This window comes from Podarcis raffonei, chromosome 8, assembly GCF_027172205.1.
Source record: "Podarcis raffonei isolate rPodRaf1 chromosome 8, rPodRaf1.pri, whole genome shotgun sequence".
Taxonomy (NCBI): domain Eukaryota; kingdom Metazoa; phylum Chordata; class Lepidosauria; order Squamata; family Lacertidae; genus Podarcis; species Podarcis raffonei.
Window position 1 is genome coordinate 88,806,186 of NC_070609.1, and position 19,212 is coordinate 88,825,397.

The 19,212-nt window shown below is 46.4% G+C and overlaps 1 protein-coding gene across 1 annotated transcript; it reads right to left on the bottom strand.

The window, feature by feature from the left end:
- Window positions 1-8,245: 8,245 nt before the first annotated feature.
- LOC128420034 (disintegrin and metalloproteinase domain-containing protein 21-like) lies at window positions 8,246-17,974 on the bottom strand. The gene is made up of 2 exons (XM_053401414.1): window positions 17,824-17,974; window positions 8,246-11,277 (listed from the first exon to the last, which is right to left on the bottom strand). Exon 2 carries the CDS (start codon window positions 10,786-10,788, stop codon window positions 8,533-8,535), a length of 2,256 nt encoding a protein of 751 aa, XP_053257389.1. The 5' UTR covers window positions 10,789-11,277; window positions 17,824-17,974; the 3' UTR covers window positions 8,246-8,532.
- Between the last annotated feature and the right edge of the window lie 1,238 nt (window positions 17,975-19,212).

The following is a 19,212-nucleotide window of genomic DNA, read 5'->3' on the forward strand; positions in this document are numbered from 1 at the left end:
TTTTATATGGTTTTCATTGCATGGTTTTATGTGCAGTTGTTGTTTATTTTTAAATTGAATATGGTTCTGAGAAAAACAAATTCAAATGCGAGCAGCCCTGTTACCTTGCTGAAAACAAGCAGGTCTGGGCCTTGTCAATGCCTGAGCAAGTGATTGTGGGAATGTTCAGGGTGGCAGGAGAGGATATATTGTTTATTAATATCCTTCCTAACTTGCGCTAGCAATTTCCTTTCCTTAGCAGAGTTTACATTCCTCTTCTCATGCACAGCAAATAACTGGTTGCAGGCTCGTGTGAGCCTCTCACTATTATACAATTCAACCTGTCTCAGATTGAATTGTACGTTCCTTGAATCCTTCTTAAAAAGAATAAAGATGCCACAATCTTATTCAAAGATGATAAAAACAAGTTTACTCACATCAGTTCACAGTTGGGTCCCTGAAGGCAAACTTAGTTACCAATATGTACATGTGGATCTACCCCATATGGGGGAATAATCCCAGTGCTGCTGCTAGCTGAGAGCTAGCAGAGCAGTCCTAGCTAGAAGCTGGTCAAACGATGAAGGAAGTCAAAGAGAAAGAGGGGAGCTGTGTGACTTGTCCTTTTGTTACCTGGACAGGTAAGGTCACGCCCACCTTCTATCACATGCAAAAGGAAGGATGCTCCAGCCAGGAGGAACAGGAAGTTTTGACTGGCTGGACCAAACATTCCCTCGCATGTCTTCTCTAGCGTTACAAGGAATGTTGTACTTGACTGCCTCTCATGGATTACATCCCACAGTGATTGCGTGGGAGCTACATTTGGATCCCTCTGGGCTCCATGACGGAAGCTGTCAATGCAAGGAAAATAAATAAAAATAAAACAAACAATGTGAGCCTCAGGTCAACCCCTGACGGCACCACTGATATGACCAGCGCTGTGGACAATGGAACCTATGGGCTAGCCCTGCACGGTGGGCCCCTTGCCCCGACTGCAGCTGGGGTAATAAAGCCACATTAAAATGAATCCTAAAAACTAATAGCAAACTCATTCTCCACCTGCCAATTGCACCGTCCACCTTCCAAGAGAGAGGAAAGCATCACTCAAAGTTTGCAGAAGTTCAGAAAATATGTTGGAGTAAAGGTAAAGGGACCTCTGACCATTAGGTCCAGCCATGACCGACTCTGGGGTTGCGGTGCTCATCTCGCTTTATTGGCCAAAGGAGCCAGCGTACAGCTTCTGGGTCATGAGGCCAGCATGACTAAGCTGCTTCTGGCGAACCACAGCAGCACATGGAAACGCCATTTACCTTTCCACGGAGCGGTACCTATTTATCTGCTTACACTTTGAAGTGCTTTTGAACTGCTAGGTTGGCAGGAGCAGGGACCGAGCAATGGGAGCTCACCCCGTTGCGGGGATTCGAACAGCCAACCTTCTGATCGGCAAGTCCCAGGCTCTGTGGTTTAACCCACAGCGCCACCTGTGTCCCGTTATGTTGGGGTAGGGGAATGCTAAAACAGCCCAGGGAAGACAGGAACAGGTTTTCCTGTCATCTCCAGCTGGGTGAGAGTGCCTTTTTCAAAAATGATTTTTTATGAAGACAACTCTGCATACAGCTTGTTCGCTTCAGCCCTGTGTGAGCTGGCGACAACTTATTGCCTAGGCTTGTAGGGTCCTGCCCGCCTCTGCTCCCCCCTCTTTTCATCTTCAGGGCTCAGTGGTGGGAGGGAGGGCAGAGATAATCACCAGCACCCCCTCCACCCCCCAGGTCTCAAGTTTGGGCCCTGAAATCTATGGGGACGGGGGTGCTCCTAACCTGGCAAGTCTACTGAGCATGTTCAGGAGCTACACAATGCTGATCGACTTTTGCTTTTGGGCAGGTGGGTTTTTTTTTTAATAGAAAAAACAGGATGGAGAAGGAAATGGAACTGTCATGCTTAACTAGGCCTTTTCCAGGAGGCGAGCAAAAGGGGCTGCAGTGTGTTGAACCCCGCTGCAACATTTTGTTGCAGGTTCTACTCGTCTTTCAAAATGGCACTGGATGCTCCTTCTGAAAAGCAAATGGGGATTTTTTTTGGGGGGTGGAGGTGGCTGCTCTTTGGGGCCACTCAGTTTATGGGATTTCTACCCCAGTATCTTCTCAGATGACAATCTACACTGTCCCCCCTCCCTGTGTTGCCATTTTATTCTAACGCCAACCCTGTGAGGTATGTCAGGCTGAGAGGATGAGCAACAGGTCCATGACAACCCAAGGAGAGTCGGGGGCACTATTCATGTTATTTCATGTCAAAGATTTCTATTGGGGAGGGGCAGCGGTAGAGCACCTTGTTTCGAATGCGGAAGGTATGAAAAGGGGGGGAAAGCTGAGGCGAACAATTTCAGAGGAGGCCTTTTTGTCTGTTTAAAGATGTGGATAAGGAGACGGAATACATTTAAGGGAGGAAAACAGGGTGATAGCCGAAGAAAAGCACAGTAAACAGCAGCAAGAGTGAGGATAGGAGACTCCAGAGAGGCTGGAAACGGACTAGGCCTCAACATGAAAGCAAAGTACCGTATTTTTCACTCTATAGGACGCACTTTTCCCCCTCCAAAAATTAAGGGGACATGTGTGTGCGTCCTATGGAGCGAATGCAGGCTCCTTGGCTTCAGCGATAGCAACGCGAAGCCTCCGAAGCGCAGAGGGAGCACTCCCTCCGCGCTCTGGAGGCTTCGTGTTGCTTTCGCTGAAGCCTGGAGAGCGAGAGGGGTCGATCAGCGAAAGGAACCTGAAGCCTTTGGAGTGCAGCACGAGTTCCTGCTGCGCTCCAAAGGCTTCAGGTGGCTATCCCTGAAGCCTTTCGAGCACAGCGGGACCTCACGATGCGCTCCAAAGGCTTCGGGTTCCTTTTGCTGAAGCCGGGAGAGCAAAACTCTCCTGGCTTCAGCCGAGAGGAAGAGCTGCGCAGCGCCCCTTCAGCCAAGCGGGAGGAGAAATGGAAGGGGCTCCATTTATCCTGCCGCTTCGCTGTAGGGGCGCTGAGCAGAGAGGGGGAGAATATTTTTTTTCCTGTTCTCCCCCTCCTATGGTCCAGTGCGTCCTATGGCCCGGTGTGTCCTATAAAGCGAAAAAGACGGTATTTCATGGAGTTGGACCAGTGGCTTTCAGGCAAGGGTCCCTCCCAGACCTACCTGAAGGTGTCAGGGATCGAACCCAAGACCTTCAGCATGCAGATCAAGGGGTTTAGTGCTGCGTTGTGTTCCTTCCCCCCCTAAAGAGTAAATTAAGGTGGTAGTCCTCATGGTCTTGAGGGGGTGGGAAAGAGCTGATTGAAATGGCACCACCGTATTCTGCTGCTTCAACTGGAATTTTGCTGCTCTCCAGTTCTGCTGCAGCCACTGACCCGCCCGTCTCCCCATCTCTCTCCTAGGCCCTGACAGCGTCATCCCAGGGCCTCCTGAACTGCGCTGTTTACTGCTGGACCCAGCATACGTTCCGCTGCATGAAGCGCAGGGCCTGCCAAGACGGCGAGACCCAGACGCCGCTCCTGCGGTCCCAGAAGAGGTTCTATGAAAGCCCGCTGCCCGCTGCTGGACGCCAGGTGGAGGCCAAGTCCGCTGCGGGCTCCACGGCGCTGTGAGCAAGGGAGCTTTTGGAGTCCCTCTGGCTGAGCACCCGAAACTCTCTCCTCCCACTCCTTTGGCACCCTCCTCACTGCCACGTATTGCCAGAGGGGAAGCGGGATATCAAATCCAAACTACCCTTCTTCTTCTTCTTCTTGTATCTCATCTTTCCTCCCAGGAGCTCAAGCTGGCTTACCTCCTACTCCTCCCCACTTTATCCTTACGACAACCCTGTGAGGTAGGTTAGGCAAAGCTACTGTGACTGGCACAAGAGCCACCCCGTGAGCTTCGTGTCTGAGTGGGGATTCGAACCCAAGTCTCTCCCAGACCTAGTCCAGCTCTCTAACTACTGCGCTATCACTGACTCATACACACACCACACCATCGTGTGTGGTGTGTGTGTACGCTTGTACACACGGAGGGGGCCCTTTGAATACATTGCGAGTTGTGCACATCTCTGCATGCTTACTTGGAAGCAAGTGCCACCCCTGCAATGGGACTCCCTGTTGTGGGTAGTCAATTACGTCCAGGGGTCCGGCACACTTCTCTTGCGCAGCTCTGGTCTTCCCCCCTGGGACCTTTGACTCAGCAGAGCTTGTAAAAGACAGCGGAAGCAGAAGCAGAACGTTCTGTCGTGTGGTAATAACTCAGGCTGAAACGCAGCAGTCTTCTTATCTTAAAGACTTTATTCCTTAGCAAAACACAACAGTTATAAATCTCCTGCCTGGAGATAGAGCGGACATCTCGCTTGCTCAACGGAGCAAACACGCACACAGAGAAAACCACACCCCTTCCGTGTTCTATGCCCGCCCTCAGAATGTGAGGCGTCATCACTCAGAACTCTTAACCCTGTAAGTTCTGAGCCTCTCCTAACACCCCCTCTCGAATCACGTTCTGAGAGGACTTCTGAGTGTTCAACACCTTCCCCATTGCCTTGCGCCCCTTCCTGGCATCGTTGTTAGGCACCTGTTGAACCTCACAAACCTCAGGTTCGCACTGTGCGAAACCAACCCACGCATTTGTGACCTGAAACCTCTCAGGTGGAATTCCCTTTGTAGCCCGCGATGACCGCCTGGGCACAAACTGGGGTGCTCCTCCCGACCCACTGGGGCCAGCGTGTGCGTCTTCCTCATCAGAAGACTCCCCCTCCGACTTGACACGTCTGTGAGCTTTCTCCATTATGCGCACAGGAGATGAGGGCTCACTCTTGGACACTCCCTTAACAACCTGTGGAGACGCCCTACTCTGTTCAGGGACCTGGTCTCCACCAGCAGGTTCAGGCTTTGGCTCTCCTTCCTCCTCAGAGTCGTACAGACAATCTGAGTGAAAGTCAGAGCGCACTTTGCGCCTTGCCCAACCATCCTGCTCAAAGAACTCAGCCTGTTTACTGACCAGAAGCTTGGTCTGATCACCTTCTGGATATGCGAATCTCCACCCTTTTGTCGCAGGCTCATATCCACAGAAGATCATTTCCTGGTACCTTGGGCCACCCTCCTTCTGCAGAAACTTTGGTACAGGCACCATGGCTCTGCTACCAAAAGTGCGAAAGAAATGCACAAGCGGCTTCTGCTGATGAAGCAGGAAATACGGGGTATCACCTACCACTGCATTGTAGCACCTGTTCATCGTGAAATTGGCCGTTTTTACCGCCTCCCCCCAAAAACTGTGAGGCAAACCAGAGTCATCCAGTAGGATCTCGGATGCTCGAACCAGAGCTTTACTCCTAAGCTCTGCCACGCCACTCTCCTGAGGAGAAGTCACCTTGTGACGTATCCCCCTCTGGCGAAAGAAACCCTTTAGAGCAGACCCAGTGACCTCTGAACCTCGGTCACATTTGAACCCTTGCACCTTGGTGGAGAACCTTAGTTCCACCTCTGCAACCCAATCTTTGATCAGTTGCGTTGCCTCCTCCTTCGTTTTCAGCGTGAAAGCCCATGAGTTTTGCGTGAAATCATCTGTCAGCACCATCAGCCACTTGGCCTTGCCCAGACTTGGCTGTGGCATACCTAAAAGGTCTGCATGCACAAGCTCAAAAGGCCTCGTGGTCACTCTCTCCACTCTGGGATGGCTAAATCCCTTGTTTCTGGCTTTTCTGCAAGCCTTGCAATTCAAAGGTTTACCACATTCTTTTACCTTGCAACCTTTGGTGCACTCTGATAACATCTGGACGTCCTCACAGGACCCATGTGACATTCTCTTGTGCCACACGCAAGCACACGACACATGAGTGTGATCAGTGGCTTTCCCAATATTCCCCTCACCCTCCAGTGGTGTTTCCAAAACAAAGAGGTTGTTTTGATCTTTTCCAACACTTACGAGCTGCCTCCCACCTCTGGAAATTGTACAAACATCTTTTTCAAAACTCACAGAATATCCCTCCTGTAAAAGAGAAGGTACAGACAGCAGGCAATGTTTTATCTCAGGGAGAACATAAACCTTCAATTCAGCCTGTAAAAAAGAGACAAACATGTTAGAAACATGGGTTACACGTCCCTGTGAACCTGTAGCAAATCTAACTGTTTTCTCAGTTGAAACAGCCTTGCAGTTCCACATTTGTCCATCAGGTGGCGCTGTTACCAAATGGGCATTCGCAGCCGAGTCAACAACCCAACGTAGGACTCTCCCCCCTCCGGAGTTGTCCTTCTTTGTTGCCTTCGCAACTGACTCCCTGCCCCCCCCGACCTTGGGGCTCTCGTTGCAGGTGTTGTTGTTGTCCAAAACCGCCATAGAAGCAGACAGCTGATAAACGTTTTCCTCCCCTTCTGGAGCGCGTGCTTTGTGCGGTTTCCCACGCCTGCTCCCTCTGTTGCCATGGAAACCCGGCTGGTTCCCATGGGAAGCAACCTTGGAAACGTCCTGCCCTGTCTCCTTTGCTCTTTGTGGGCAGCTGCGGCACAAATGGTCCGGGGAGTTACAAACAAAGCAGCGGCGAACGGAAAAAGCCTGAACAGAGCACTCCGCTGGTCTGGCCCCTCTGCTACTGGAGGAGCCGCCCGAGCCAGCCTTGCCCTCTCTGATACGCCGTTCTTCTTCATCCCCCAGACGGCCGGTCACATATTCCAGCGTCAGCTGTTGCGGATCCATTGACTCCAGAGTTAGACACAAATTGTCATAACTCTTGTCCAGAGAGCTGAGCAAGATATAAACTTTCAGCTCCTCTGAGAAGTTCACCTGCAGCAATCTCAGCTGGTTGAACACAGAAAGCATCTCAGTTACATGCTTCCTGATGCTGACCCCAGGACGCAGCTTCATCTCAAACAAGCGCCTGGTGGTGTGTATCTTTGCCCCAGCTGTTGTTCTGTGGTGCACTCTCTCCAGCGCACGGTAGGCCTCAAAAGCAGTCTCAAGCCCCTCAACCAATGGCAGTTGCGAACCCTCCAGGCTGAGCACTATAGCTCCCAGGGCCTTCTGGTTCCGTCTGCGCGAGGCATGAGCATCTGCGATCTCCGCTGCCGTTGCTCCGGCTCCTGGCTGGGGCAATGGGGCCTGTAGCACCGCCTCCCACAGACCCTTGGCTTGTAGCCAGGCCTTTAGCTTCCTACTCCACTCCTCCCAGTTCTTGCCGTCCAGCCTTTCAAAAGGGACGGAGTACGATTCATGGCTGTCTGCCATCTCTCCCCCGGGGCCCGGCCTACTCACGATACAGTAGCACCTCCCGGTCCGGCAGATCCTTCCCAGCGAGCTCCCTTCGCTCCAGCTGGCTCCAGCTACTCCTTAGCTGGCCTTTGGCTGCTGGCCTCTCACACGCACGAACGTTGCTTATCTTTATTGCTGACCCCCATAACCTGTTGTGGGTAGTCAATTACGTCCAGGGGTCCGGCACACTTCTCTTGCGCAGCTCTGGTCTTCCCCCCTGGGACCTTTGACTCCGCAGAGCTTGTAAAAGACAGCGGAAGCAGAAGCAGAACGTTCTGTCGTGTGGTAATAACTCAGGCTGAAACGCAGCAGTCTTCTTATCTTAAAGACTTTATTCCTTAGCAAAACACAACAGTTATAAATCTCCTGCCTGGAGATAGAGCGGACATCTCGCTTGCTCAACGGAGCAAACACGCACACAGAGAAAACCACACCCCTTCCGTGTTCTATGCCCGCCCTCAGAATGTGAGGCGTCATCACTCAGAACTCTTAACCCTGTAAGTTCTGAGCCTCTCCTAACACTCCCTCCTGGGCAAGTTTGGGCGGCCATATAAGCATGTCTCTCTTCCATCATTTGCTCAGCCTAAGCTCAGTTTTGGCCAACATGGTGTCCTCCAGCCGCTTTGAACCAAAACTGCCCTCAGCCCTGGCCATCAAATTGCAATAAGAGAATCTTGTGCTCAGGTCCTGCTTGTGGGTTTACCACATGCCTCTGTTTGGCCACTGTAAGAACATGATGTTGGACTTGATGGGCCATTGGCCTGACTCGCCAGGACTCTTCTCCTGTTATGTCTTTGCTGTTTCACCCTGGATGAAAAGGGCGAGTGAGGGAAAGCCAAGTTTGTACACATGGTTAATTGTGCAAACCCAGTTCCTAAATGCTAGTGAAATGACACTTAACGGTCCTTGAAGTTCTGAGTTAGTCACCCAACAAGGACAAACTGTTTTACTACTGCTAGGTTACACAGCACGGAGTGAAACATTTGATTTCATTAAACTATTTCAGTGCATTCTTCTTAAGGCTTTTGCAACTGGGGGAAAATGCAAATTTTATTAGAGCAAAGACCGTATTACAATTGCTCCTATTATAAGGACTATATACAGGGGAAATTTATTTCTGGGATGAGGGAGCATGTGCGCCGCCCCGACATATGGCTGAACTACAGTTCCCATCAGCCACTGGCACAGCATGGTCAACAGCCAGGGATGATGGGAACTGGAGTCCACTTGCCACCAACCTCTGCTTTATTATAGATGCTTTGGAGTGCAGTCGATGTCTTAACAGGAGGTCCAAGGATGCCTTGAAATGTCCACAAGCATTACTCTTTGGAATCTGTAGAGTTCAATCCTTCCTTTACTTTGCAAACGCGACAGGAATCAACTTTGTCAACATCTAGGCTGCTGCCTTGCAGATTCCCTCCAACCCGTGAGCTGGTGAATTGCCTACACCATTCTGGTAGCTTCCGCAGCCTTGGCACAATAAAAGTGATAGCGGCAAGAACCAGGACTCCTAGAGGGATCACTGTTTCAAAAGTTCGTTTCACGACTTTTGTGCTCCAGTTCTGCCTTGGATACCCACCATCGATGCTTCCCCCAGACCCCCAAAACATGCAGTTTGGAGGGGCCCAGCCACTGTTGCAGTGGCAGTTATTGAGGTTGTTACAAACACCTCTGTCATTGCACTTTTTGTTGGGATCACACACTGCCTTCTTCCTGAAAATGCACGTATGGTTCTTGCAGAGTTTCCCAGGGCCACATGGAGTGCCATCAGGCACCATTCCGAGATCCACAAAATCTGTCCCGCCATGGTAGGCCACGCTCCAGCAGCTAGCGCTAGTGCCTGACAACTCAGTGGGAGTCACGGCATAGTGTGGCATTGAAGGTATGTTTCTGACGTTGGTACACTGAACTCTCCCGCACTTTACGTCTTGAGGCTGGCATTTCACAAAAGTACTTCCTGTCCAATCCCTGCCACAGTTGCCATACGCATCCCCCACACTATTCCGAGACTGAAAGCAGGATGCTGGAGCCGCTGTGGCTCCATAGCCAAAGATCCTGGCGCACAGGTACTTGTGAGTCCAACACTGCTTGGCATAACAATGGGAATCGTGTTTGCTGCACGGCGTCCCGTCTTGCATGTACACATCATTGGGGCACCACTCAGATTTCCCACTACAGTACTCAGGAAGGTCACACTCATTGATCTGAATTCGACAAAGGTCTCCACTTGGAAGGAAGTGACAGTTTTTACAACATGGCCCAGAAGAGCATTGTGCACGTGGCTTCAAGGTGCAGTCAGGGTTGCAGCAAAGATTCTGCTTGCACCTCTGCGTGCCACCGCAGTCGCATTCTTCTCCCTTATCCAACACTCCATTGCCACAATGCTTGATAGATGGTATCTTTTGGGGCCTGTTGTTCAGGCAGTCCAGGTTCCCTTCCAGCACAAGTTCTGCAAAAGTGTGAATGCTGCAGTTGCTGAACTTGTTCGTTTCTGCCTTGTACGAATGCATGACACAGGTTTTGTATCCTCCACAAACACAGTTGGATTCGTCGTGTTCAAGCCCCATGTGATGACCCAACTCATGGGACATGGCCCTTGAAAAGAGAATTGGATTCTTCTGCAAGAGGCTCAAAACCTCTGCAGAATAGCTTGGCCTGCAGATGGCATTACCGTATGACTTCCCGAGGGTGTGCTCGAACTCCTGGTGAGTGAGCAACAGGGCTGTGTCGTGCTTCATCCACTTCGCAAGACCGTTCACTCTCCAGCTGTTGAAATTATTCAGAAGCAACCCAACGTCATTTGTAACCTCGAAAGGGTTGCCTGTGTTCCAGATCTCCAGTCCAATCAGGACAATACTTGTGTGCAGCTCCCGGAAGTGCACACCCATTAAGTTAACTATGTCCAAAATGAGGTATGCCATCCTGGTTTCATTGGCACCTTCAAACTGAAACAGCTTCTCGTCCACAACAATGTACAGCTCAATGTATTTTGGGTGCCTTGGGTCACGCCGGGTCCCTCTTTCCGCCCTCAGTTCTTCTGCCTGACGCTTTGCAACTGGAGCTCTCATTCCACACATACAAGGCTTTGGTTCGTTGATCAGGTAGAGAAGGTGCTGAAAAGTTGAAGAACCGTGGAAAGGCTCTATGCCATAATTTCTGTCTCTGATACTTAGGAATCCTGTCAAGCCAGAGCAGGTCTTCAGAACCACAAGCGAATTGGCTACGCCATCCACATGCCCTTCGTGGTAGCATTCAACAGGGATGTAGGGATGACTTTCGATCCGTCTGCCCTGGGAACTGTATGTGAAGAGTGGGAGGTTTTTGACCAGGAAGTCGTGCTTCCTGGGCTTCAACTGAATGACGTAGTCCTTTCCTGATACATTGAGGATATAGGAAAGTTCATTCTTCTTGGCTTTCCCTCCCCAAAGCACCAACTGCCTTGGGGTGATCACTTCATACGACGTATACTCAGGAGCAGGAAATGAGCTGGTGGGAAGGAGGAACCCCAGCAAAATAACAGGATTCGTCAACTGCAGAACCAGCCATTTGTGGAGGCCACCACTGCCATGTGCCATGATTTGCTTCCACTATTCACTATCCTTAAACAGCCTAGAGTAGAGAGGAGACAGACTGGGCTTTCTGACTTCACATCCCCACCAATCATTGATTCTCAAGAGGCTTTTTTAGACTTGTCAGCGTGCTCAAGAAAACACAAGGCAATTCCTGCCACTGCCACCATCTCTCTCTTGACGGTCGTCAACATCATTTGGTTGTGAGAGAGTTCAAAAAGGTGAAGTGGCCACTGCTGTCTGGCATTTTCAAATGGAGTTAGGGTAACCAAAACACTGGCCGTCCTTAAACCTTTGACTCTAAAGGCCTCCGCAACTTTAGGGCCTAGGCGCCAACATTTTCTCTTCTCAGAAGCGGTTGTGGTCACCTTTTTGGGTGATAAGAAGGACCAAAAGGAAGAAGGGTGGACACCAAAGAGAGGAAGATACCCCAATAATTATATTCCTCTAGTCCCAGGAATTCTCATTTAATCTTCTAAAGTGTATTTCCAGAGACTTCCGGTTAGCGCCAGCGATTAATGGCGGATTTCCCTCGGAGCTCCGAGGGAGGTCTGCTCCGCGGGTTCGGGTCCTGCCGCTACGGCGAAGCGGGGACCCTTAAAAATCACAGGAGCGGATTCCTGTGAGCTAAAAGACCCGGTGGGCACCTTTTGCGCCCCCCCCCGAACTGCAAAAGAGCCTTTTTAAAGGCTTCGGAGCGACGACGGGAGAGCGGCGCGGTGCTGAGGGTCGGATACAGCCTGTGGAGTGAAGCCGCATCGCCATGATTGGAGAGCGCTAATTTCTTCTATGGAATTCGGACCAAAGCAACTACTCGTGAGTAGGATGAACAGATTGGACTTACTAATGCTTTATTAGTTAAAAATTGGAACTATCACGGGAAAGGTACAAAAAGGAAGTCTGCCTCTCCCTGCTGTAAAGATTTAAAACAAAGACACTGTAAGCTGCAACTAAAGATAAGATCCTTTTTAAAGTCGAAAATCTACCGTTTGAAGACTACCCCCCACCCCTGGCGGGCAGGTGCGAAGGGGAGGGGAGATTGAACTTTTGGGTACCTGCAAGAAAGGTACGACCCTAAAGGGGAAAAGCTACCGATGTTTTGATTTGCTGGAGTCGGACTGCTGGGACAAGGGAATTAATGAAGGGCTGTCAACGCACTAGGAAAAGTTGTTACATTAACTCTGCATAAGATACATTACTTCAGGAGGGACGTTAAATACAAAATAACATTTTTAACAGTTTGAAACTGTGGCAAACTGGAAAAAGGACTTTAACAAGATACAAAAAAAAAATTATTGTTATACCCCCTAGTGGACATTCTTTGTTACATTACTAACTGAGACAACACAGTAAAGCTGAGTGGAAATTTCCCTTAAGAAACGAAAGTAGAAGTCTGGGAAGTGACCTTGGCTTTGAATGAGAGTGTTATGGATAGAGAGAAGGGGAAATTTGAAGAGAAAGCAAGTTTAAGATCTGGTAGACAATACCAAACTGACAGTTCTCATCAACGAAGGGCTTCAACGTCGGGTGGCACAGGAGCAGCTGTTGCATCTCAAATAAAAGCCAGAGCAATGTCTGCAGAAGATCCCCTGGCCCAAGCTCTTAATAAAATAAATGTATCTTTGGAAAATTTGACCAGGCAGGGAATTGAGACTAGTAGACAAGTGGTGGAAACTAATAAACAAGTCTCAGAAACTAATAAACAAGTGGCTGAGCTAGTAAAAAAAATTGATTTGAATACAAAAAGCATTGATGATCTTGGAAGTAAAGTGAATTCTAATACTGAGACTATTGCAAGACTTTTGGAAGATTCAGCCACCACCAGAAAAATGGCAGAAGAAGCAAGAGATATTGCTGTGGCTACTCAGGAGAGGATACCACCGGTTGTCAAGAGATTGGAGGAACACGACCTGACTTTGTCTATGATTGAATTACAAAGGAAAGAAAGGAATTTAAGGATAAGATTTATTCCAGAAAAGGAGGGGGACAACTTGGTGGAGTTCATAACAAAAGAATTTGTGGATTTTTGGCAACAGGATCTGGAGCAAGAAGAATTTAAAATAGTGAGTGCATTCAGACTTGGTACGAAACAAAGGAAAAACAGAGCAAGAGACTGTTTGATAACATTAAGATCTAAAGAAGAAAGAGATAAGATCTTAAATCTACATTATCAAAGATCTCTGGAGATTGAGGATTCCCACGTGGAGATTTACAAAGATATTCCGAAACATATCTTGGACGTAAGGGCAAACTACAAGGATCTGACTATTTTACTGAAAAAAAATAAGATATTCTTCAGATGGGAATACCCACAAGGCCTATCTTTCAAGTATAAAGGAAGGAAGATAAGAATAAGATCCCTGAGTGAGAAAGATTTATTTTTGAGAGATCACGAAGAGGATCTACAAAAGGAGGTGGAACTTGGAGGAGGGCCGGGAGTATCAGAGAAAGACATTCTGGACATTGCAAACCTATCATTTGGATTGTCGCCACCGACAGAGGAAGAACAACGTCTTGGAGCAGTAGGAGGAACTAAATAGTCCCATCATGGCCTTGCAACTTCTAAGCTGGAATTGTAATGGACTTAACATGCCCCGAAAGAGGAAAGCTGTTTTTCATATTTTAAAGAAAGAACAATTGGACTTGATTTGTTTACAAGAAACTCATGTGACAAGGTCACATAGGAAACTATTAGTGAATAAGAGATTGGGACAAGAATTTATTTCATCTGATAGAGTTAAAAAAAGAGGAATTGTGATATATGCAAAAGAGAAACTGTCACCAAAATTTATGTTTAAGGATGAACAAGGAAGATTCTTGGCAATTGAAATTCAAGTTCAAGGAGAAAAATTTTTGATTGTGGGAATATATGCACCTAATGAGGGGAAATCAGAATTTTTTAAGAAGTTGCATGAGACCTTGTTGGACTATCTGGACTATAACTTAATAATGATGGGAGATATGAATGGAGTAGTTTCGACGAACATGGACAAAACTCAAAGACAAACATTGACCAAGGATGGAAGACTACCAAAAACATTTTTTGAAATGACTGACAATATGGATCTGATTGATATATGGAGAACAAAGAACCCCCTTGAAAGAGAGGGAACCTTCTTTTCTGAAGCCAAATTGACATGGACTAGAATCGACCAAATTTGGGTCACTAGAGGAATGGCATCAAAGATAAAAAAAGTGGAAATCTGCCCAAAAACTTGCTCCGACCACAACCCAGTAAAAATGGTAACGAAACAAACAACAACTGGCACTTTTAGATGGAGAATGAATGACAACTTGTTTAGAGATCAAGAGGTATACAAAAAGGCTCAAAAAACCCGAGAGATTATTTTGAAATAAACATGAATACTAATGTGGAGAAAAGAGTAATTTGGGACGCAAGCAAAGCCGTAATGAGAGGATTTTTGATACAACAAAATGCAATCCAAAAGAGAATGCAGAAGGAAAAAAAAGACAAGATTCTGGAGAAGATAAAGGATGGAGAAAAAAGATTAAGATCAAAACCAAAGTCCCAAGAGATTTTGAGAGAAATTAAACTTTATCAAACACAATATATGGAATTGATGAATCAAGAAATAGAGTGGAAAATTAAACAAATGAAACAAAAGACATTTGAATCAGCTGATAAATGCGGTAAACGTCTGGCTTGGCAATTACGTAAAAGACAAAAATTAAATATGGTCTCAAGTCTAGAAGTGGAAGGAAAGAGTATTCATAAGCCCAATGAGATTAGAAATTGTTTTCAAAGATATTTTAAACAACTATACTCACAAGGGCCGCAGAAAGAAGAGGACATAGACCAATTTATTGAAAAGTATGGATTACAAAAAATCTCTCAGGAACATAAAATTGTGTTGAACCAGAAAATAACTGAACAAGAAATAGAAGGGGCCATTCAAAAGATGCAATTGGGCAAATCTCCAGGACCAGACGGACTCACTTCCAAGTACTATAAGATGTTGAAGGAGTGGATTATACAACCAATGAAGGAAGTTTGTAACGAAATTTTGGAGGGGAAAAGGGCACCGGATTCGTGGAAAGAGGCCTATATTACACTAATACCAAAGACGGAGACAGAAAAGACTCAGCTTAAGAACTATCGTCCCATCTCGCTATTGAATGTGGATTACAAAATATTTGCTGATATTTTAGCTAACAGACTGAAGAAGGTTTTGACAGAGGTGATTCATGGGGACCAAGCGGGCTTTCTCCCGAGAAGACATTTGTCAGCTAATGTAAGGAACATTATTGACATTTTGGAAATGTTAGAAGTGAACATAAACACTAAAGCTGTCCTTATATTTGTTGATGCGGAGAAAGCTTTTGACAATATTTCTTGGAGTTTCATGAAGAAAAATCTTCAGGGGATGGGGGTAGGTCAAGGATTTGAAAATGGTATTGGTGCAAAATATTCAGAACAGAAAGCTAAACTAATTGTGAACAATGTGGTTACAGAGGAATTTAAGATAGAAAAAGGAACACGTCAGGGGTGCCCAATCTCTCCATTACTTTTTATATCGGTCCTGGAGGTTTTGCTAAATAGGATTAGAAGTGATCAGTTGGTTAGGGGGATTCAGGTCGGAGTTAAACAATATAAACTGAGAGCATTTGCAGATGACTTAGTACTTACTTTACAAGAGCCAGAATCTAGTACAAAAAGGGTTTTAGAACTAATTCAAGAGTTTGGTCAAGTAGCAGGATTTAAATTGAATAAAACTAAAACTAAGGTTTTGGAGAAAAACTTAACACCTATGGAAAGGGATAGGTTTCAGAATGAGACAGGTTTAACGGTGGCTAAGAAAGTGAAATATCTGGGGATAAATATGACAACTAAAAATTTGAACTTATTTAAAGATAATTATGAAAAATGCTGGATAGAAGTGAAAAAAGACTTGGAAATTTGGACGAAATTGAAGCTTTCCTTGTTGGGTCGAATTGCAGTTATAAAAATGAATGTATTGCCTAGAATGTTATTTTTGTTCCAAACTTTGCAGATTGTGGATAAGATGGATTGTTTCAAGAAGTGGCAAAGAGATATTTCTAAATTTGTCTGGCAGGGCAAAAAGCCCAGAATAAAATTTAAGATATTAACTGATGCAAAAGAAAGAGGGGGATTTGCCCTGCCAGACTTAAAACTTTATTATGAATCAGCAGCTTTCTGCTGGTTGAAGGAATGGCTACTACTTGAGAATACAGATATTTTGGATTTAGAAGGATTTAATAACATTTTTGGGTGGCATGCATATTTGAGGTACGACAAGGTTAAAGCCCACAAAGCTTTTAAAAACCATATTGTCAGGAAAGCATTATATAAGGTCTGGACAAAATATAAGGATTTGTTGGAAAATAAAACTCCTAGGTGGTTATCGCCAATGGAGGCAAAGGCTGTGAAAAAACTTAATATGGGGCTGAAATGGCCGAAATATTGGGAAATTGTGGAACATGAGGGGGACAAATGGAAATTGCAGAGTTATGAGAAACTAAAAGATAAAGTGCGGGACTGGCTTCATTATTATCAAATAATGGAGGTCTTTAAGTCAGACAGGAAAAATGGCTTCCAGGTGGAAAAATCAAAACTTGAGACAGAATTGTTAGAATCCAGAACAAAGAATTTGTCAAAAATGTATAACTTGCTGCTGAAATGGAATACACAGGATGAAACAGTTAAATCAGCTATGATTAAGTGGGCACAAGACATTGGTCATAACATTATGTTTGAAGACTGGGAACGGTTATGGATCACCGGTATAAAGTTCACGGCGTGTAACGCCTTAAAAGAAAATATTATGAAAATGATTTACAGGTGGTACATGACCCCAGTCAAACTTGCTAAGATTTACCACTTGTCTGACAATAAGTGTTGGAAATGTAAAGAGAATGAAGGTACATTCTTTCACCTCTGGTGGACGTGCCCAAAGATTAAGGCTTTCTGGGAGAAGATTTATAATGAAATAAAAAAGGTATTTAAATATACCTTTCCGAAGAAACCAGAGGCCTTTCTCTTGGGGATGGTTGGCCAGTTGGTGTCAAAGAAGGACAGGACATTCTTAATGTATGCTACAACAGCAGCAAGAATACTGATCGCGAAGTATTGGAAGACAGAAGAACTACCCACCGTGGAAGAATGGCAGATGAAAGTTATAGACTATATGAGACTGGCAGAGATGACCGGCAGAATCCGAGACCAGGGAAAAGAGACAGCGGAAGAAGAATGGAAGAAATTTAAAGACTATCTTAAGAAACATTGTAAAATTGTGGAATGCTGAGACGTGGTGGATTTGGAAAATATGAGGTTGAATGCTGTAACCATTGTTGTTGTTGTTTAGTCGTTTAGTCGTGTCCGACTCTTCGTGACCCCATGGACCAGAGCACGCCAGGCACCTCTGTCCTCCACTACCTCCCGCAGTTTGGTCAGACTCATGTTTGTGGCTTCGAGAACACTATCCAACCATCTCATCCTCTGTCGCCCCCTTCTCCTTGTGCCCTCCATCTTTCCCAGCATCAGTGTCTTCTCCAGGGAGTCTTCTCTTCTCATGAGGTGGCCAAAGTACTGGAGCCTCAGCTTCACGATCTGTCCTTCCAGTGAGCACTCAGGGCTGATTTCATTAAGAATGGATGCGTTTGATCTTCTTGCAGTCCATGGGACTCTCAAGAGTCTTCTCCAGCACCATAATTCAAAAGCATCAATTCTTCGGCGATCAGCCTTCTTTATGGTCCAGCTCTCACTTCCATACATCACCATTATGTTATATGAAAAGAAAGGTTAAAATTTATTTATTAGAAAATAGGGAAGGATTTGTTGATCATAATTAATTAGGGATTGGAATGCAGTAAGGGGAGGTATGAGGAGGTCGGGAAAATCTTTTATGAAAAAAGGGTTTGAAATTATACATGTGGTGTTTTTTGTGTTTTGCGTGTGTTTATGTTTTTGTTTTGTTGTGATTTGTGTCTTTATAATCTGTGAAAAATTAATAAATATTTATAAAAAAAAATAAAGTGTATTTCCAGAGACTTCTAGATGACAAAGGAGATGACAAAGAGGGAGGAGGAACCACCATGCCGGTTCAAATGTCCTCTCCTGTGGTGGGAAATTCCATGACCAGGCTAACAGTTTCTCATGCTTTTTTGAATATGGACATTCCATCTGCTGAGGCAGGTGGGCATTGGAAGAGCACGGAACACGGTAGAGAGCAGCTGTTTGCTATTCTCGATGTGGATCCGGACCCACTTATTGCTGGAATCCTGGCCAAGAGGGCTGACCTAGGCCACATTCACACTGTGGGTTTAAAGGGGAATTGTGAAGGAAGAGTATACATGAGTAGCCAACTGTGACAGGGGGAAAGGTCAGGCGGGCTAAAGCTCAGAATGATCTCAGGCTTGCAAGAGAGGTGAAAGATAATAAAGCCACTTCCGAACTGAAGAGGAGGTGGGGTTGCGGGCCCACGCCCTCCCCATGCACACGGGGGCTGGCTCACAGCCCCCGCAAGAATGAAGGAATCCTCACGCGTGTCATCTCCCTGCCTAGCCAATGGGCTGGTCGGGGGTGTGTGTGTGTGGCCTGGGCTATTTATGCCCCGAGGACCGCCCTCTCTTCGCCTCTCCAGCTGATAGCCGATAGGCCTAAGCCAATACCGCTCAATTCCTGCAATCAATAAAGTTGTGGCTGTTTTCGCCCATTAACCTTAAATACCGTGTCCTGTGTATTTATTTCTCAAGGGGGGAGGGGGACTTGCCACGCAATAAAGGTTTATTTGGCTATGTTCAAAGCAGCAGGAAGAACAAGCAAGTGGTAGGTCCACTGAGGGGAGAAAACAATGAAAGGCGGGAACTGCAGCCCAATATAGGAGAAGTGGTGGGAAAGGAACACCTAGCTACGTTAAACAAATTAAAAGCTCCAGGGTCTAATGAGCTGTACCCAAGGGTACTAAAGGGGTTTGAGAATGTAATCTCAGAGCCTCTGTCTATAATTTTTGAGAATTCCTGGAGAGCAGGTGAAGTCCCTACAGACTGGAGGCAGGCAAATGTTGTCCCTGTTAAGTTGTGGGTGAACATATCAGATGACACAGCGATTCTTCAAACAGCTCTTCTTTTTTCAGAGGTCAGAACAGGAACTGAGCTGAAGGGCTCAGTCAGCCTGCTTATATAGAGCTCCAGTACACATAATTGCTACAACTTTCTAAAACTATCCAATCACTGAACATCACTTTCGATCCCTTATTTGAACACTTATCCACAGTATCCCCCTGCTGGCCCAGGGTGAGAACTTCAGCACATAACACCCCTCCCCACCGAGATAAGGCGTTAGTTACCATCGTAATGGTTTCCTTATATACAGCACTACACATTGGTTCAATTAGGCACAAAAGCATATCGGTTACATTTCACATACTTCCATTAGACCAACAGTATTAC

What these genes read in the sequence shown, in the direction of transcription:
- LOC128420034 (XM_053401414.1), bottom strand. Translation starts at nt 10,788, where the DNA reads ATGGCACATGGCAGTGGTGGCCTCCACAAATGGCTGGTTCTGCAGTTG.